The sequence below is a fragment of the Protopterus annectens genome, chromosome 8.part1 (assembly GCF_019279795.1).
Source record: "Protopterus annectens isolate FY-2018-M chromosome 8.part1, PAN1.0, whole genome shotgun sequence".
Classification (NCBI taxonomy): Eukaryota; Metazoa; Chordata; order Ceratodontiformes; family Protopteridae; genus Protopterus; species Protopterus annectens.
The window spans coordinates 469,152,549-469,174,430 of record NC_056742.1 but is presented as its reverse complement, the minus strand read 5'-3'; the positions used below and the strand labels follow the sequence as shown (position 1 = coordinate 469,174,430).

Here is a 21,882-nt window from a genome sequence, read left to right as displayed (position 1 = left end):
GACTCTGTTTTTTCAGTTAGTGCTTGCTAGATTTTATTGTCCGTTAAAATTCCTGCATAGACAGTAATTGCAGTCGGGGGTAGTCTCCTTCATTAATATTCTGTTACTGCCTATTTAAGTGGTACATTTTGGAATATTTTCTGCTTAAAACCTGATCTTTGGCCGGCTAAGATATAGCTGTATTCAACTGGACGTATAAGAGAATTTAAGTACCTTTTATCTGCACTTTTTTCAAATAATACAGCATTTTAATTGATTTATTTGTTTTGCACTGAATAATAACTGAATTGGAAGTTTTGACTCTGTTTTTTCAGTTAGTGCTTGCTAGATTTTATTGCCTGTTAGAATTCCTGCATAGACAGTAATTGCAGTTGGGGTAGTCTCATTCATTGATATTCTGTTACTGCCTATTTAAGTGGTACATTTTGGAATATTTTCTGCTTAAAACCTGAGCTTTGACTGGCTAAGATCTAGCTGTATTCAACTGGACATATAAGAGAATTTAAGTACCTTTTTTCTGCACTTTTTTCAAATAATACAGCATTTTAATTGATTTATTTGTGTTGCATTGAATATTAATTGAACTGGAAGTTTTGACTCTGTTTTTCAGTTAGTTCTCCACCAACCTTCCCTGGTTTTGTTTTGGTGTTAATCTTGGTGGCTTTGAAACTGCCCGCCCCTCTTGTAAATTTGTGTTTGGATACTCGTGCTGGGCCCATCTCCTTTGCTCACTCAACTGAGTGCAGTGAGATCATATTCTGATTTCATGCACTCCTACTGTGTACAAAGAGAGCATCTTGGAAAGAAACAATAATTTAAGCTTGTTTCCTGCCTTTCCTGTTAGTCGTCTAGAAAGAACAACCTGTGTCAAAACAGACCATTTCCAAATGGAAGTCTCTTGCTGTTGTCTTTTGTTATACTCACCATAACAGATCTGGTCCTATATAGGATCAAGGGCCACTCTTCCATGTCCCTGGCTTTATCTGTTGCTCATTGGAAAGTGTTGGATTCTATGCTACTTGGCCCCCTGTATATACATCTGCAAAGCACTGCAAGCTTGATTCCTTCTGTAGGTTCAGATCAATCTTTGCTAACACCATTCTCCAAGGTCTCCTGGAATCTTAGTTGTATGATTTACACAGTACAGTTGTGTAAGTTGAACTTACCATAACAGTAGATTTTTGGTGTGTTTTTATGCCAGGATATGGTTGGAACATTTATCTAGCTGTATTCAACTGGTACCTTTTATCTTTACTTTTTTCAAATAATACAGCATTTTAATTGATTTATTTGTGTTGCATTGAATTTTAACTGAACTGGAAGTTTTGTCTCTGTTTTTTCATTTAGTGCTTGCTAGATTTCATTGCCTGTTAGAATTCCTGCATAGACAGTAATTGCAGTCAGGGGTAGTCTTCTTCATTGATATTCTGTTACTGCCTATTTAAGTGGTACATTTTGGAATATTTTCAGCTTAGAACCTGCGCTTTGGCCGGCTAAGATCTAGCTGTATTCAACTGGACGTATAAGAGAATTTAAGTACCTTTTATCTGCACTTTTTTCAAATAATACAGCATTTTAATTGATTTATTTGTGTTGCATTGAATATTAACTGAACTGGAAGCTTTGACTCTGTTTTTCAGTTAGTGCTTGCTAGATTTTATTGCTTGTTAGAATTCCTGCATAGACAGTGATTGCAGTCGGAGGTAGTCTCATTCATTGATATTCTGTTACTGCCTATTTAAGTGGTACATTTTGAAATATTTTCTGCTTAAAACCTGAGCTTTGGCCGGCTAAGATCTAGCTGTATTCAACTGGACGTGTAAGAGAATATAAGTACCTTTTATCTGCACTTTTTTCAAATAATACAGCATTTTAATTGATTTATTTCTATTGCATTGAATATTAACTGAACTGGTAGTTTTGACTGTTTTTTCAGTTGGTGCTTGCTAGGTTTTATTGTCTGTTAGAATTCCTGCATAGACAGTAATTGCGGTCAGGGATAGTCTCATTCATTGATATTCTGTTACTGCCTATTTAAGTGGTACATTTTGGAATAGTTTCTTCTTAAAACCTGAGCTTTGGCTGGCTAAGATCTAGCTGTATTCAACTGGACATATGAGAGAATTTAAGTACCTTTTATCTGGACTTTTTTCAAATAGTACAGCATTTTAATTGATTTATTTGTGTTGCATTGAATATTAACTGAACTGGAAGTTTTGACTCTGTTTCTTCAGTTAGTGCTTGCTAGATTTTATTGCCTGTTTGAATTCCTGCATAGACAGTAATTGCAGTCGGGGGTAGTCTCCTTCATTGATATTCTGTTACTGCCTATTTAAGTGCTACATTTTGGAATATTGTCTGCTTAAAACCTGAGCTTTGGACCGTCTGAGATTTAGCTGTATTCAACTGGACGTATAAGAGAATTTAAGTACCTTTTATCTGCACTTTTTTCAAATAATACAGCATTTTAATTGATTTATTTGTGTTGCATTGAATATTAACTGAACTGGAAGTTTTGTCTCTGTTTTTTAGTTAGTGCTTGCTAGATTTTATTGCCTGTTAGAATTCCTGCATAGACAGTAATTGCAGTCGGGGTAGTCTCATTCATTGATATTCTGTTACTGCCTATTTAAGTGGTACATTTTGGAATATTTTCTGCTTAAAACCTGAGCTTTGACCGGCTAAGATCTAGCTGTATTCAACTGAACGTATAGAGAATTTAAGTACCTTTTATCTGCACTTTTTTCAAATAGTACAGCATTTTAATTGATTTATTTGTGTTGCATTGAATATTAACTGAACTGGAAGTTTTGACTCTGTTTCTTCAGTTAGTGCTTGCTAGATTTTATTGCCTGTTTGAATTCCTGCATAGACAGTAATTGCAGTCGGTGGTAGTCTCCTTCATTGATATTCTGTTACTGCCTACTTAAGTGGTACATTTTGGAATATTTTCTGCTTAAAACCTGAGATTTGGCAGGCTAAGATCTAGCTGTATTCAACTGGACGTATAAGAGAATTTAACTACCTTTTATCTGCACTTTTTTGAAATACAACAACATTTTAATTGATTTATTTGTGTTTCATTGAATATTACCTGAACTGGAAGTTTTGACTCTGTTTTTTCAGTTATTGTTTGCTAGATTTTCTTGCCTGTTAGAATTACTGCATAGACAGTAGTTGCAGTCAGGAGTAGTCTCATTCATTGATCTTCTGTTACTGCCTATTTAAGTGGTACATTTTGGAATATTTTCTGCTTAAAACCTGAGCTTTGGCAGGCTAAGATCTAGCTGTATTCAACTGGACGTATAAGAGAATTTAAGTACCTTTTATCTGCACTTTTTTCAAATAATACAGCATTTTAATTGATTTATTTGTGTTGCATTGAATATTAATTGAACTGGAAGTTTTGACTCTGTTTTTTCAGTTAGTTCTCCACCAACCCTCCCTGGTTTTGTTTTGGTGTTAATCTTGGTGGCTTTGAAACTGCCCGCCCCTCTTGTAAATTTGTGTTTGGATACTCGTGCTGGGCCCATCTCCTTTGCTCACTCAACTGAGTGCAGTGAGATCATATTCTGATTTCATGCACTCCTACTGTGTACAAAGAGAGCATCTGGGAAAGAAACAATAATTTAAGCTTGTTTCCTGCCTTTCCTGTTAGTGGTCTAGATTGTTTGTTGGCTTCTGAGCCCCCAAGCCTTTCTGTGTTGGAGTGAAGCCTTATTGCTTAATTTTGTCTCTTAGAACTAGCCAGTTTTCTAGTTTCACTTCTCAAATCTGTTTCTTTGAACTCTGCACTTTTTCAGAACTCATTGTAAGCACAAAATAAGCTGCAAATTACTACAGCACTCAAGTTTCCTCACTTGTCTAGAGGAAAGCAGTTTTTATTACTTAATAAATAAGCACCTATCCTGGCATGTCTAAGGGTCAGCTCCCAGTGATTTCTCCTGTCTACCTGATGAATCTGGGCATCTTGGGCCAATGCAGGAATTGCCTCATGTACACAGACAACCCTCTCCTCCTACCACCCAACACTACAATCTGTGAGAGATGCACTTATATAGCCAAACTGGAAGCAAAGCTCTCTTCACAGAAGACTGGGCTAGACAGTCAAGAGGAGAAGGTAAACACTTGCACCACACCACATGCATCACATAGTCCCTCAAAACCTTCACCATCAAAACACAAACACATAGAAACACAAAACAAACACCTACATTCGTGGAGGCTCTCAATAAAAACCTGCCCAAGCATCTTGGACCTCCAAAGCAGAAACGCAAGCAAACTCCACCCCCCCAAGACAACCCAAATGACACATAGCCTACAAACTCAGTTTGCCACTCAACCACAGCCCATAGGGCATAACAACGTACCCAACACTCTAGTCATAGGTGACTCTATAGTCAGACACACTGATGTTCCACTCACCAGGCTAAACAAGGAGAAAGTTATTGTCAGCTGTCTGTCAGGTACCAGGATCTGCCACATAACGCACGCACTCAGGTCACTCCACAACAAGTACAAATATGACACTGTCATTGTCCATGTTGGTGTGAATGACCTGAGATGTACTTCCCTGGAGTACATGAAAAGAGACATGGAGGAGCTCTCTGATCTTGTAGCCCAGGCAGGTATGACCCTAGCCCTGAGTAGCATCCTGCCATCATGCAGAATGATACCACAGTACAAGGACAAAATGATTGACTTCAACAATTGGCTAAGCTTCTGGTGTCTTTCTAAGGGGATCCAGTATTTGTCTACCTGGAACGACATGATCAACAGACCACGATGCTTTGCCAGAGATGGCCTGCACCTGTCGGTCTTGGGATTCCAGATACTGACTAAGGCTCTTGCCACCCCTATAGTGCCTTTTTTAGCAACGTTCAAATGACAAATTCACCATCGTAATAGGTACAAGCAAGGAAAATCTGAGGGTAATGCTACTCAATGCTAGAAGTCTAAACCTCAAAATGCACTCACTCGAGGCACTCCTTAAAATGGAGAACATCGACATCTGTGCAGTGACAGAGACCTGGTTCAAAGCTCAAGAAAGCACCTCTGCGTTACCAGGCTATAATTCATACCACACCTTTCGGCCACCTAACCCAGAACGAAGCACTAAAGGTGGAGGCGTGTCCATATTCATGAAGGATATCCACACCTCCAGGCTAGTTGCACAGTATAATGCATACATGATTATCCAAGTGCAACTAACTCTGGGCAAGACCGCACTCCAAATTGTAGCTTGCTACAGACCCCCCACCATGCCCCAGGATTCCCACACCTCATTTCTTGATACACTGGAAAGTATTAGGGTACAACCCAACACCCTAATAATGGGCGATTTCAACTATCCCACTATTAACTTGGAAAACTACCATCTACCAACTCTTTTGTTAACATTTTCTGGAATTCATAAATGCCAATGTCTTGGATCAATTTATTCGCACCCCCACCAGGGGCAGCGATATCCTAGTCCTGGTCATTACCAACATGGGCAACCGGTGTTCCACACCAGAGGTCAATTCCTCATTGGTCAGATCCGACCACAGGCTAATCACCCTAGACATCCACATCCCGCCCCACCCCCAATTAGGGAAACCACCATAAAAAACTTCTCCAAAGCCAACTTCACACTTCTTAAGACAGAAGTGGCAAACATCATGACACCCATGCAGACGGACTATAGAGGTACGACTGCTGAATCCTACACAAATGCACTTTATAAGCACTTACACAAGTGCATGGATCATGCTATCCCTAATAGAACCAAGATGCTATCCTCCAAAAAAAGGAAGCCACTCTGGTGGTCCTCTGCTATAAACAAACTCTACAACAGAAGTAAGAAACTGTTGCAAAAAAAGAGTAAAATCGCATGACTGGAAGAACTCCCTGGTAAACCTCAGTAAGAAGCTGAGATCCCTTATAAAATCCTCCAAAGCTAATTACGAAAACAAAATAGCCACTGACTCTAAAGACAACCACAAAGCATTCTATAGCTATGTCAAGAATCTCAATGGCAACACTCAGATCTTCTCTGAGTTACAGCACAATGGCACTAAATATACAGAACCAACTGATATTGCCAACATCCTGGAAGATAGGTTCAGTGCTAACTTTACCCCCCTCTCACCCCCTAGAGGGCCCATCTGTATACCAGAAGAATGCAAAGTTCCTGTAATCACGGCTGCACAGGTAAAAAACACACTCTCCAAAGCCAAGAACACAGCATCCATGGGACCTGACAATATCCCAGGCTGCGTTCTACACGAACTACAGAATGAACTGGCACTCTACCTAAGTACCATGTTCAGTCATAGCCTCACCTCAGGCTTTGTGCCCACTGAATGGCACGCCATGATGGTTATCCCATTCCAGAAAGAGGGAGCCACGACGGACTCTGGGAACTACCGCCTCATTAGCTTGACGAGCCTGGTCTGCAAGGCCATGGAACGTATCATCATGGAACTCATAAACAAAGACATTGGTAATCTCCAAACTCTGGACCCTACCCAGTTCGGGTTTGTAAAAGGCAGATCATGTCTCTTAAACCTGATTGACTTCTTTGAAGCAGTTACCAAAGCCATAGATGAGGGTAATGTGGTTCACACAGCTTATTTTGATCTCACCAAGGCTTTTGACACCATTCCTCACGCTGGAATTATAGATAAGCTCACTAAACTAGGTATCAATCCCTATGTCACAAGATGGGTTGCCAACTGGCTCACGGACAAAACCCACATTGTGAAAGTAGCAGACTCCAAATCAGACTTCAGACCAATGACAAGTGGAGTACCACAGGGTTCAGCCCTGGGTGCTCTCCTGTTTGGTATCTACTTCTCTGAAGTACAGGCTAACACAGAAGGTCTTTGGCTAACCAAGTTTGCAGATGACTGCAAACTAGGAGCCATAATCGAAACTCCTAACGATGTGGACATACTACAAAAGGGCCTCACTGTGACAGATGCCTGGTGTCAAAGCCATGGCCTGAAGTTCAATGCCAAAAAGTGTATTGTCATCCCTTTTGGTAAAAACTCTGTACCCATGAACTACCAGATAAGTGGTAGTCTACATAATACCGAAAGTGTGATAAGAGACCTTGGGACACAGATGGACAGTAGTCTCTCCTTTGATAATCACATCGCCACAGTGGTCAGGAAATCCTTCTACGTGGCTCACGTCATCACAAAAGGTTTCTCATCTGGAAAAAAAAGATGTCATTGTTCCCCTCTACTCATCACTCATTAGACCCATTGTAGAGTACAGTGCTCCTTTTGGTATGTACCTCACAAGACATCTACAACAACTGGAAAGGCCACAGAAATACCTCACAAAGAGGATTACTGGTCTCAAACACATGCCCTATGCAGACTGTCTCAAAAAACTCCAGCTTTGCTCTTTCGCATATTGCCTACTCAGAGGCTATCTCTGCCTAACATACAAAGCTATGTGAAACCCAGAGCTGTTGGACCTGCTCCACTTAAAGAAATCCCACTCCCTCTGAGCTACACACTCTAGGGACCTAAACCTTGTCACCACAATAAACAGAACATGCTGGAGGGATAGATTCCTGTCCCAGAGACTTCCCATACTCTGGAACAGACTACCTATCTATGTCAAACAGAGCTCGTCATTGGCACTCGTCAAGAAAACTCTTGATGATTGGATGGGAAATAGGAAATTCACCCCAGTGATCACTTCTGTGGCTCTGCTCAACAGGGTCACAGGAAAATAATTTTCTTGGGTGGCGAAAGATAAGGTTAGTCCTTACAGGGCTCAGCCTCCCTCTGTCTGCTAGCAGGAATGCTCTGAAGGGCTGTGCCCCCAAACTTAACTTTTAGTCAGCTCAGCTTGAGCTGCTCGACAGTTTGGGCGCATGAAAGCAGCCCTGGAGCTTTGTGACCTGGCCAGCCTTTATATCCCTGACAGGATATAAGCCATATAGCTAAGGCTGCTGTAGCAGTGATCATTTAAACATCTACTGTTATACCAAGTTCAGATTGCACAATTGTACTTTCTTGTTCAATTCTAAAAAAAGAATATTGAAATGATTTTAAATATATACTCTTTTGTTCCTTTAAGTTGTTCTCTGATGTGTCTGTAGTAAACTAAACAACATCTTGTTTGATGAGAGTCTGAATATTTTTCCTTATTTTAAAAGTTAACAGGTTTTGTTTTTGGTAATAATTATATTAAAATTATTTACTGGTTAAATTGTCCATTCACCTTTTAGTATGTGCTTTAATCAATTTAGTTTTTAGGGGAGTTGAAACTTACCTGGGGAAGGACCAGACATAAGGCAAGAACTAATCTTGAATGAGCTCCAGTTTGTTGCACAGTGTGAGTGCATCCACGTGCACGCGCGCACACATATATATATATATATATATATATATATATATATATATATATATATATATACACACACACACACACACACACACACACACACACACACTAAATTGCTAATTTTGTAGAGTTTTAATTGCATTTACTGTTTAGGACTACACACTCAATTGTGTTAGCCTTTTCTGTGTTTATTTACTGTATTATTTAGCCTGTTTTAACCAAAAAAAAAAAAAAAAAAACTATCTTGTTTGCTCGTTTCCCACCTTTCCTAGCCAGTTTAGTCCAGATCCCAGGCTTTGCTTGTTTCAGGACTTTATCTTCTGTGTTCAGAGCTATCCAGACCTTGCTGTGGTAGAGGAAAGTCGTACTGCTTACCAGTGGGAGTGGTGAGCATTGTACTGCCTATCTGACACTAGAGGAGTGGTTTCCAGCTCTGAAATTGTAATTTTATTAGGGTTTTTGGGCCGATTTCTATCCCTTTTAACTTTCTGGATTAAAAATGCATGTGTTTGCGCATTTTTCGCATTATGCAGCACCACAGGGCTACGGTTAAACTATTCCAGGTGCCAGAAAGTTTGCTCTTCAAATTTTCCCTTAGAACTAGCTGGTTTCTCAGTAGTAGCACTGCAGTCTGAACCTCTGTGACTAGCACTTGCTCTAGAACCTGCTGGAAAGCACTAGGAAGCCTGAAACTGATACAAGCACTCAACTCTCCTTGTCAATAAGGTGAAATTAATCGTAGGCACTAAGCCTATAATTGCAAAGTACCTTGGAAAGGTAAGGGAAAGCAGCTCTTGTACTTTACAAAAAAGCACCTAAACAGGCATGTCCAAGGGTCAGCTTCCGATGATTTCTCCTGTCCACCTGGTGAATCTGGGCATACTGGGGCAATGTGGCAACTGCCTCATGTACACAGACAACCCTCTCCTCCTACCACCCAACACTACAGCCTGCAAGAGATGCACTTACATAGCCAAACTGGAAGCAAAGCTCTCTCCAGCCAAGATTGTGCTAGACAGTCAAGAGGAGAAGGTTAACACCTGCACTACACCTCAAGCAACACATAGCCCTTCAAAACCCACACCATCAACACCCACACATACCAATACTAAATCCACATATGCTGAGGCCCTTAACATTAACCTGCCCAAGCAACAAGGACTTCCGAAGCTGAAACACAAACACCAGTCACAACCAAAGTGACACATAGCTCACAACACCAGTGTTCCACCCAACAACAGCCCCTAAGGCAAGACAATCTACCCAACACTTTAGTCATAGGTGACTCTATAGTCAGGCACACTGATGTCCCACTCACCAGGCTGAACAAGCAGAAAATTACAGTCAGCTGCCTGTCAGGTGCCACGATCTGCCACATAACGCATGCACTCAAGTCACTCCACAACAAGTTCAAATACGACTCTGTCATTGTCCATGTTGGAGTGAATGACTTGAGACATACCTCCCTGGACTACATGAAAAGAGACATGGAAGAGCTCTCAGATCATGTGGCCCAGGCAGGTATGACCCTAGCCCTGAGTAGCATCCTGCCTTCGCCCAGAATGATACCACAGTATAAAGACAAAATGATTGACTTTAACAATTGGCTAAGTTTCTGTTGTCATTCAAAGGGGATCCAGTATCTGTCAGCCTGGGAAGACATGATCGACAAACCACGATCCGTTGCCAGAGATGGTCTGCACCTGTCACCCCTGGGATTCAGGTTACTGGCTAAAGCTCTTGTCACCCCTATAGTGCCTTTTTTAGGCAAGGTTCAAAGGACAAAACCACCACCGTAACAGATACAAGTATGCAAAATCTGAAGGAAATGCTACTCAATGCTAGAAGTGTAAACCTCAAAATGCACTCTCTCGAAGCACTCCTAAAAATGGAGAACATCGATATCCGTGCCGTAACTAAGACCTGGTTCAAGGCTCCAGAAAGCACTACTGCAATACCAGGCTACAACACTTACCACACTTTTCAGCCACCAAACCAAGACCGAAACAATAAAGGTGGAGGAGTGTCCATATTCACCAAGGATATTCACACCTCCAGGCTAGTTGCCCAACACAATGCATCTGAAATTCTCCAGGTGCAACTAACACTAGGTAAGACTGCAATCCAAATTGTAGCTTGCTACAGATCCCCCACCATGCCCCAAGATTCTTACTACACCTTTCTAAACATACTGGAAAATATTAAGATACAACCAAGCACCCTAATACTGGGTGATTTCAACTACCCTGCCATTAACTGGGAAAACTACTCCGGTACCAACACCTTTTCCCAATGGCTCTTGGAATTCATAAATTCCAACGCCCTGGATCATCTAATCCATTGTCCCACCAGGGGCTCCAATATCTCGACCTGGTCATTACCAACATGGGAGATAGATGCTCCACACCAGTGATCACCCCCTCATTGGTCAGGTCTGACCATAAGCAAATCACCCTTGACATCCACATCTCACCCCCACCCCTCAGTAAGGAAACCTCCGTAAAAAACTTCTCCAAAGCCAACTTCATGCTACTCAAGTCAGAAGTGACAAACTTCATGGCACCCATGCAGATGGCGGGTTAAAGTTCGACTGCTGAATCCTACACTAAGGCACTGTACGAGCACATCCACTCATGCATGAATCGTGCCATCCCAAATAGAACCAAGATGCTCTCCTCCAAAAAGAGGAAGCCAATCTGGTAGTCCCCTGCCATAAACAAAGTATACAACAGAAGGAATAAACTGCTGCAGAAAAAAGGAAAATCCCAGGATGCAAAAAACTCCCTTACCAGCCTCAGTAAGAAGCTGAGATCCCTCATAAAATCCTCAAAAGCTAGTTACAAAAATAAAATTGCCAAATATTCCAAAGACAACCACAAGGCATTGTATAGTTATGTCAAGAATCTAAATGGCAATGCTCAGATCTGCTCTGAGCTACAACAGAATGGCATTAAATATACTGATCCCAAGGATATTGCCAATATCCTGGCAGATTGATTTAGTGCCAACTTCATCCCCCTCTCACTCCCTAAAGGGCCCATCTCAATACCAAAAGATTGCCAAATTCCGGTAATTACAGCCACATAGGTAGAAACCGCACTCTCCAAAGCTAAGAATACAGCATCCATGGGATCAGATGACATCCCGGGCTGTGTACTACGTGAACTACAAAATGAACTGGCACCTCACCTAAGTGTCATGTTTAATCATAGCCTCACCTCTGGCTTTGTTCCCACTGAGTGGTGTACAGCTACATTTATCCCACTCCACAAGGGGGGATCCACCTTGGATCCCGGGAACTACCATCCCATCAGTCTGATGAGCCTGATCTGCAAGGGCATGGAACACATTATCATGGAACTTATAAAGAAAGACATTGGCAACCTTCAAACACTGGACCCCACCCAGTTTGGGTTCGTGAAGGGCCAATCTTATCTCCTGAACCTGATTGACTTCTTTGAATCAGTCTCCAGAGCTGTGGATGAGGGTAAGGCAGTCCACACAGCCTATCTGGACCTCGACAAGGCCTTCAACACCATCCCCCACTCTGGAATCATAGATAAACTTACTAAGCTGGGCATAAATCCCTACGTCACTCGATGGGTTGCCAACTGGCTTACTGACAGAACCCAGACTGTAAAAGTAGCAGACTCCAAATCCAGCTCCAGAGAAGTGACAAGTGGAGTACCTCAGGGTTCAGTCCTGGGACAGCTCTTGTTCGGCATCTACTTCTCAAAAGTACAGGCCAACACTAAGGGACTCTGGCTAACAAAGTTCGCAGATGACTGCAAACTGCGAGCCATTATTGAATCTTCAAATGATGTGGATTTTCTACAAAAAGGCCTTACAGAAACAGATGCTTGGTGCCAGAGCCATGGGCTCAAGCTTAATGCCAAGAAATGTATAGTTATCACCTTTGGAAAAAAACATGTACCCATGAATTACCACATAGGTGGCAGTACACTAATAACCGAAAGTGTGATGAGAGACTTAGGGACACAGGTGGACAGTGGTCTCACCTTTGATAACCACATCACCACAACAGTCAGGAAATCCTTCTATGTGGCACACCTGATCACTAAGGGCTTTTCATCCAGAAAAAAGGAGGTCATTGTCCCACTGTACTCATCCCTCATTAGACCCACTGTAGAGTATAACGCCCTGTTTGGTATGTACCTTACAAGACATCTGCAACAGCTGGAAAGGCCATAGAAATACCTCACTAAAAGAATCACAGGCCTAAAGCAGATGCCATATGCTGACCGTCTAAAAAAAACTCCAGCTATACTCTGTGGCATATCGTCTACTCAGAGGCGATCTCTGCTTAACATACAAGGCCATGTCAAACCCTGAGCTGTTGGACATGCTCCACTTAACAAAATCCCAGTCCCTCAGAGCCACACTCTCCAGGGATCTAAACCTTGTCATCACAATGAACAAAACATGCTGGAGGGATAGATTCCTGACCCAGAGACTCCCCATACTCTGGAATAGACTACCCATACTTGTCAAGCAGAGCACCTCCTTGGCCCTCTTCAAAAGGAACCTTGATGATTTGATGGGAGACAGGAAATTCACCCCGGGGATCATGTTGGTCGACCTGCTGGACAGGGGTCCAGAGAAGTAAATAATGTGGGAAGAAATGTACAGGGAATTGTTATGGCTAGGCTTGTATAGGCCCTAAGGGCGATAGCCTAGTACCAACCTATGAGCACACACACACACACACACACACACACACACACACACACACACACACACACACACACACACACACAAACCTTAAGGCTTGTGGGTGGTTTGGTCTGTGACAGGAACCTGGAAATTCAGGTTAAAACTTACACATGGGGGATATGCAGACTTACAACATGGGATTACCCCAGCTCTGAACCAAGCAGCAGAAGCAAAATTGTGCCGTACATTCTGGTTTGTCATGTTGACCAACTTTTCTCCAGTTTTAGTCCTGTTTCAAGAACATTCTTATCAGTGATGCTTGGAGCTGATGATGCTTTTGTGGGCTCATCTGTTGGAAATCTGAAGTAAAACTGCATGCTTTTTTGCCTGTCCTAACTCCTGGGCCAGTGTGTACATCACATTTTTTAGACTGGTGCCTTTGCCTTCCAGTACTATTGTATTGGCGATTGCAGTTATTAGAACTAAATATGTGGAACATTGATAAGTGTTAGATATCTGCTATGCAAGGGTTATGAACATTGTTAGTCTGACAGAATAGTTTGTGATTAGAGCAAAACTTTGCATATATAAAACATTTTTCATCTTGTCTTGTTCTCTTCTGATTTGTTAGTGTAGCCAGTCACAACTCACTTTGGCTTATATGTTTTTTTCCTTCAGATGACATGAACATGACCCACCAGCACTGTGTTTTAGCTGGCCATTGTCCACGTTTTAGCTCTACCCACAGAGTAGCAGAGGTAAGTCAGTGTATGAAAAAGTCTTTCTCTCTGTGTTATTTTAGCTATGTTTGTATTTACTGAGATACTGCTGATGTAAGTATTTCTGGGCAAGGTCATATGAAAGGCTGAGAGTAGAACTGCTTCTAAGATTTGTTTGTGTCTGCCCGTAAACTTTGTTTTGACTTTTTTAAAAAGAAATATGGCATAATGGTGAATGTGTTGCTGCAGCTGTGCAGGCAGGAGACCTGAGTTTGAATCCCAGCATGTTCTATTTACATTTTGTTTGACTTAAACTAATAATCATTCACATTTTCTTATATACGAGACTTCTGGTCTCTGTGAGCGTATCTGGTTATCAGTGTAACAACTCTTTTGTTTAGTGTCAGTGGCTGAATGTTTGTTATACTTATTTATATTTGGAGACAAGTTATGTTCTACTATGTAGTGCTTGTTATCACAGCATACCCAATGCAAAAAGCTCCAAGACACTTTTCCATATTGCATAGTCAAAGGTAATAACATTTCAGAGTCATAAAAAAGATTTATTGTGCCATCACCAGTATTATTTATTTATTTATTTCCAGTTTGATGACCGGGGATGTCCACTGAGCTCAGGGAGCCTGTTTTCAGTGGAGGCACGTGGAGAAAAGCTCCATGTTACAAAGTTTAGCTACAGATACAATATAGAAAAGAAAAATTTACAATTATGTTTCATGCTAGAGAGCAGGTATAATTTCTTAGGTGCATGTTACCTTTAGATACTGACACAATATTATTAATGAACAATTTACAGTTACATTTCATGTTAGAGAGCAGGTGTAAATTCTTAGGTACATGGTACAAATTTGATATTTACAATATGTACATATGTGTGGTAGCCTATAGATCATAGCTAGAGAGGCTAGTAATCATAGCTGGAGAGGGGTTTAGAGGTGGAGAGAGAATTATAGGACAAGGTGAGGAGAATGCAGTTGCATTTTCTGTTAGAGGAAAGGTAGGAATGTAACTGAGATTTAAAGTTTTCAAAGTTTGCACAGGTCCTTAGAGAGGAAGGAAGAGAATTCCATTTTTTTGCTAAGGAAAATGATAGCAGGAGCTGGCCAGCAGGGCGATTTGATTTTTGGACGCAGGTTAGGTTTTGGTGAGTAGATCTGAGAGTTCTCTGAGGGGTGTAGGGGAGAAGGATGTTGCATAGAGCAGGGCACTTAGAGGGTTGAAAGATTAGTTTGTGGGCTGGGGTAATCTGATCGTAGTCTAGATGGTTGGAGAGTTCAAGCCAGTGTAACAAATTAAGGGCAATACTGTGATGGCAGGAGTATTTGGCTTTGGTGACAAATTTAAAAATCTTATTATAACAGACTTCTAATTTTGAAGTGAGTGTGGCAGATAAGTTAGTTAATAGAGGAGGGCCATACATTAGTGATGGGAGTAGATAGGTAGTGGCAAGCGTTTGTCTGGTGGAAGGAGTTAGAAATTGGATGTTCCTGTATAGCATACCAAGTTTTATATGGGTTTTCGTAGTGTTTTGCTGGATGTGAGTGTCGAATTTCAAGTGTTCATCAATAGTGACCCCAAGTAGTTTGGCAAAGGGAACAACCTCTGTAGTGAAGTTGTTTTTGCTAATGATTTGGAATGAGTTTTTATCAAGAGGGGAAGCTTTTGAGGGAGAGAATAATAGTATTTTGGATTTATTGGCATTTAGTGAGAGGTGATTCTGAAGCATCCAATTTTCAGTGGTGGAGAAAGCAGCTTGGGTCAGTGTCTGAAGCTTTGGGAGGCTGGTGGCACTGCAGATTAAAGTGGAATCGTCTGCATATTGTACAATTTTGGTATTGGGTATGGCTTTGTGGAAATTGTTAACAAAGATGTTAAACAGCATTGGACCGAGTATGGATCCCTGGGAAACCCCAGTGGGGGTGGGAAGGAAGGTTGAGGTACCTGTCCCCCATTTTACAGCTTGAGATCTATTGGAGAGGTAGCAAGAGAACCAGGATAAGGTATTCTGGGAGAGATTAAGGTCAAGAGATAGTTTAGGAGATGGGTGTGGGAGATGGTATCAAATGCCTTGGACAGATCTAGAAGAACAGTAGAAACTATTTTTCCAGAGTCCTGGGCAAGATTTATTGTCTCTAGGAAGGAGAGAAGTGCAGTGGTTTTATTATGGCCTGGACGGAAGCCGTGTTGGGTTGGAGTGATTAGTTGGTTATTGGCTAAGAATGGCATGAGCTGAATGTGAATGCATTTTTCTAGTAGTTTGGAAATTGGGGAGAGGATGGCTATGGGGTGGAAGTTGGAGATGTTATTGCTTTTGCCTCCTTTATGGAGAGGTAGAATGAAGGCAGTGCGCCATAGTTTGGGAACATAAGATTCCTGCATGGATCTATTGATCAGGATGCTAATGGGAAGAGCGAGACCATCTGCGGCTATTTTTAGGATTTTGGACATGGTTTCAAGGAGGGACTTCTGCTTGGTGTCACGCATGTTGCAAGCCAAAACTGCCCCCCGATGGGCTTTCTTCCAGAGTACTGTTACTGTCATCCAACCTGGCCATAAGTCACTAATCAAACTTGGGCCATTGTCAGGGCCTTATCCTTATACTCCATGTAGTTGGTCTTTTCAGAAGTGTATTTAGAGAAACTAGGATGTTGGTGGTCCCCAGCAAAACACTTTTTTATTTTTGTATGTGAATGTTTAGTTTCTCATTGCAGACTTTATTGATTTGTTTATTTTTGGTAGTATGCATTCTGGTCACAGTAATGCCACTCCGCTAACCCCTAACAGTTTACTACTGATGTTTTTTGACTCCAGACCTTACTAACATCAAGTCCCTATAGCCCCCTGTCTCTCTCCCCTCCTTAAGAAGAATCTATGGCAGTATAGTAGACAGCCTAGGACTTTTTTGTGTGTCCTGTTTTGTGTGGTTTGGAAATATGTACAGGATGCCATGTACATATGCCTTTTTACCTGTGGCTAGCTCTTAACGTCAACCAGGAGACTCTTCGGCAATGAGGAAATCCCCCATTACCTTCTTGGCATCATAGAACTATCTTCCAGCTTTTCACTTCTACAGTAACTATATTGTCTTCCTGCATCCATGCCATTAACCAAACCCAGTTTGCTGGCATCAAAGATAGAAGGCCTTCCTCTGTGCCAGCAAAGTTCGGGAGTGATAGGTCCTACTGAAGGGGCTGAATCCCTACTGCCATGATTGCTGAAGTAATGAATATCTGAAAAGGAGCTTTCCATAACTGAAAAAAATAAACACAGCCATACATAAAAGCTGAAATCGGGAAGAGTTAATGACACCAAAAAAATTATGTTCCAGTCAGTAAGTAGGTTCCTGGTTTGTTCATGATGGGATATTTAATTGTTGTCCACATAGTCACAGAAGACTAAATTGTTGAGTTGGAGTAGGAGAAGCCCACTTTTAATGATGTAAGTAAATAGGCTAAAACTCAGGACTTTTTACAGCAACAGTGGTCCAGGCTGTTTGAAACTGCCTGTAGGATAAACTGCTTCCACTTGGAAGACTATATCATTTATTGTGACCTGTGAACCTGCTGTACAGCATCTAAGTTGGCAAGATTGCCATTAGCTAGGCATGGTACCTCTGGGGCTTGAGGCTGGGTTGCATCATATTGCCCTTGTTTCAGGTAACAGGTCCTCCAATATCAGCTATAGCCAGACAACTTCTCTGATAGGGAAAATTAAATTGCCTCAGCCAAAAGATCATCTTTGGCTATTGTACCTTGAGGAAGTCTTTGAATGAGTGGAAATCAGGTAATAAGCCTCCTTCTTCATAAAAGGGATGAGGCATTTAGCAAGATGACTGCAGGTCTTGGTTCACCTGAGTACAGTCTGTATAACTTTGCAAATGCAGATCTGTGTTTGGTCCACCCTGCATGTCACATATATCTTGTTACACCAGTTCATGAATTTTTACCTTAAAAACTTCTCATAAGGGTTGACTAAGAAGGTCTTCCAGGGAAATTTGTGCACCTGAGTGATGTTACTAATGCTAAGGATTTATGCACAGATTATTTAATGCCAATGCGTCCTATAGGGCCATGGCCTTGAGGTAGGAGATGAGTGGTACCTAACTGTTTAGGTTATTCTGTGACAAGATCCAAGCACTTGGGTATCCGCTACCAAAAGCGGTCCAACATGTGGGATGATCCAAGCAAGGAGTCTCTTTACAGAGCTCACAGAAGTCAGTCATCCATATATGGAAAAACATATTTTCCCCTCTAGAGAAGAACTATCTGTTCACTACTTAAACCGTTAGTAATGACACATGGCATTGAAAACATTCTGGAGAAAAGAATCCCTGACATTTAGGGCTTGTCCTTACTCCCTAAAGCTGAGGATTGTTTCATGTGTAGGGTGAATCAGAATGGAAAGGTACAGGTTCTCTGTGTCTAGGATACAGATCATTTTGAATCTTTTTGACATGGTTTTTGACATGGTTAGTTGTGACTGAATAGTCACTATTCCATGATTTTTTTTAATCTTTTTTAACACCAAACACAAATATGTATGTAAAGTAGGATGTCTTTAGGTAATGATTCAGTCATTACATTCCTTTTAATGTCTAACTTCTATTTTTTCTTGGAGTGTGATTGTTAAACATGACTGTATATCACCAAAAACCTTTATTACATATATATTACTCTCTTCCTGTAATTGATAACACAAAGCTCAATATATTGTTACCTTAACAGTGTTGTGAATCAGTCTGCTATTGATTATTGATGTTTCCATATCTAGAATGTGGAATAAGTCAGTTATGTTCTAAACTAAGCCCTTCACACCAGAGAAGTGACTTTTTCAGCTGGCATCAAGCTTTGTGTCTTACTATTGGCTTTTCATTTGGAACCACTTTTACTGTTTTCTTTGGTGGAGGAGACGGAACTGTTGTAGGTATTTATTTGCTGGAAGCTGGTTAGCACTGTGCTTCTATTGTCTGTGCACCTTCTCACGTTTGCTTTATTTTCAGATACGTCGCATGAAGACCCGGTGCTGTACTGAGCTGCCTAATGCGATATATCAGTGCACCTGATTTGAACCAAGCCCTAAATACTACAGAATAGCTGTGCTTCTCTCAGAAGCAAGCTAGTCAGTGGTATGTAGTATCCAGTGGGCAAGTTTACATGTTACCTTAATTCTTGGACCAGACATTCTACTGTCGCAGTTTTAAGGGATAACCTTCATTTCTGTGTTTCCAAGCTGATGTCATTGTTTTTCCCATAGAATTATTCATTACTACACTGTCATGTAGCTAGTGCATCTTTAGCAAATTGCACTGTTTGTATTTTGTGACACATACATCTGCATCATACAATCATATCTTTACCGATGTACACTGTATATTTTATTTATCTGTTTGTATTTAGTACCCAGGACTTTCCATCTGGATTCAAGCCCATTTATCAGCAGAGTTCCAGGGGAGAAAAGTTCCATATACAATGAAAGCATACATAAAGCAAACAATGACACGTGGATGTTAGCATAGCATCATAGACATTATCTTTATTAAAATCAAAATGCATGTGGAATGTCAAAGCATATATTATAGGCCTCTGGTTGGACAAGTTTGCAGATGACTGCAAATGTGGCATAGTTATAGACCTACCAAAGGATACAGATGTAATCCAAAAGAGCTTGTCACAAACTGATAATTGTTTCAAGAGCTGTGGTCTAAAACGGAATGCAAAAAAATTTGTAATAGTATATTTTGGAAAGTTTACCACTACTGGGAGTTACCCCATAGATTGTATACCAAGAGTTGACTCCGTGTGTAGGGACTTGCTTGGCCTGTGACAATTATATGTCTACTGCTGTTAGGAAATCATTCTATATTGCACAACTTACAAGCAAGGGTATGACATCCATGTCCAGAGATGTCATCTTCCCACTGTACTCAGCTCTCATTAGACCCATTATTGAATGCATTTCTCCCTCCCATTGGTATGTACCTTACTCAGCATTTGCATTAACTGGAATGCCCACAAAAGATACTCACAAAAAGAATACAAGGTGTAAACCACATGGAATACACAGACCACGTCCCAGCCTTATCCTTATACTCAGACCACGTCAAAGCCTTATCTTTATACTAGGAGTGCACAGACCACCTCAAAGCCCTATCCTTATACTCAGTCTTCTACAGACTTCTGAGAGGTGTCTGTGCCTGTCTTACAAGGCAGCATCTGACCTTTTTCTGATGGACTTGTTTCCCATCCAGAAGTCTAACAACATTAGAAACAGCCAATCAGAGGACCTTAACCTAGGTCGCAACCCAAACAGAACATGTTGGAGGGACAGGTAAGTGTCCAGTAGACTACCCTTGCTATGGAACAGTCTTACCATCTATGTGATGAAGAGTTCATCCCCGACCCTGTTCAGATGCAATCCTGACCAGTGAAGGGGTAAGTGGAAATTTACTCTTGGACAGACACCCATGCCATTGATAGTCAGAGGCAACTTTCAAATGCTCCACGACTTTAAATTAAATATATGCTCTTGGTTAATGTATCCTGTCATGTGTAAATGTGAAAATATGACCAGCCTAAATTATTAGACCCTGGGTAATGTATCATGCCATTCACAAACGGGAAACATGTCTAGCTTCAAAAAGGCCTCCTAGCACCATTAGCCTAAGAATCTGCCTGCATAACATTCTGTGTAAAATAAGTACAGTAATCAGTTATGAGTTTTTATAGTATAACAAAGTAGCTAAAAAATATACTTGTCTGTGTTGCATGGGTAGCAAATGTATCACTGAAGTACCTACATGTTGGTTTTATGTTGGAGATGCTTATAGACTAACACTGTAGAATAGATTTAAATTAAAAGATGTAGTTGACGAAGTTAGTAGGATAAGCACATGGAGGTCAAAGTTGGAAGTAAATAGACATGTTGCATACCTCCCAACCTCTTAGAGCAAGACATCTGGACAAAGCCATATATAAAAGTGGGACAAAGGCCCAAAATAGGACAATTTTTATATATTGCTCTTACAAACTTAGAAAGGTGATAGAATAACAGGATTTGCATTAGCATAAATTTTCTGAAGGTTATGAAGTCTGAATCTGAAATGTCTGTCATTATTTTCTAACTTCAATCTTTAATGATTTACCACTAATTTGTCAAAAGAATGCAATTTTATAAAAAACAGACCAAAAATATGAGGCAAAAATCTGGACATTCTGTGAAAATCAGTACAGTTGAGAGGTATTGGCCATGTTGTTAAACAGAAAGGTGGCGTACAGAGACAGTAAAAGTATTTTCTGATTGTATTCATGTTGTATTACCGTATGCACATTTAAAATATCCCCCCATAGGTTCATAAGGTCATAGATATGTACTAGGCTAATGACCACTAGGGCCTTTATGAGCCTAGACATACAACCCAACCCAATTGTGTCGCTGTGTATCATGAGTATTTATTAGGATGAGGTATGTTGGTTAGGAAGTGTCTAGAGGTTATGGGGGTATATAATAGTTTGAGCATTACTGTCTGCCTCTGACTGTCAGCAACATGGGGCCAGACCTGGGGTGAATTTACTATCCATTGGTCAAGGTTATGCTAAAATAGGGATGGGGATGGACTCTGCATCAAATGAATGGGGAGCCTGTTCCAGAGCATGAGGAACCTCTGAGATACATACCTGTTTCTCCAACACGTCTTATTTATATCAAAAGCAAAATTTAAATTCTTGGATCTGTTGGTTCTGAAGTTGTTCATTCTGCAGATGTGCAAAAGTTCCATCAGAGCTAGATCCAGGGTGCCTTGTATGCTAGGCATAGATTGCTTCTCAGTAACCTTTAAGAGACTGAGTGTAGAGGTAGGGCTTTAAGGCAGTCGATACAAGACAGTGTTTTTATACCCTGGATTCTTCTGTTAGGGTATTTTTGTGGATGTTCCAACTGTTGCATATGTCAGATGAGGTACATGCCGATGGGGGCGTTATACTCAATGATTGGTCTGATAAGAGCTGAATAAAGTCTCACTATGACTTCCTCTGACCTGGATGCCATGCCCTAACTTATAAGTTGGGTGACATAGAATAACTCACAGCTGTCTTAGTGCCCCATGTCCAGTGTTGGGTTTACCGGCACT

At 41.0% G+C, this 21,882-nt stretch overlaps 1 protein-coding gene across 1 annotated transcript in view; it reads left to right on the top strand.

Moving 5' to 3' along the window:
• Positions 1 to 21,882, top strand: part of FTO (FTO alpha-ketoglutarate dependent dioxygenase) — a 1,656,404-nt gene that overhangs the window by 1,034,354 nt on the left and 600,168 nt on the right. The window contains exon 5 of the mRNA XM_044081617.1: positions 13,699 to 13,778. Coding sequence (XP_043937552.1) covers positions 13,699 to 13,778 — 80 coding nt within the window. The remainder of the gene's footprint in view (positions 1 to 13,698; positions 13,779 to 21,882) is intronic.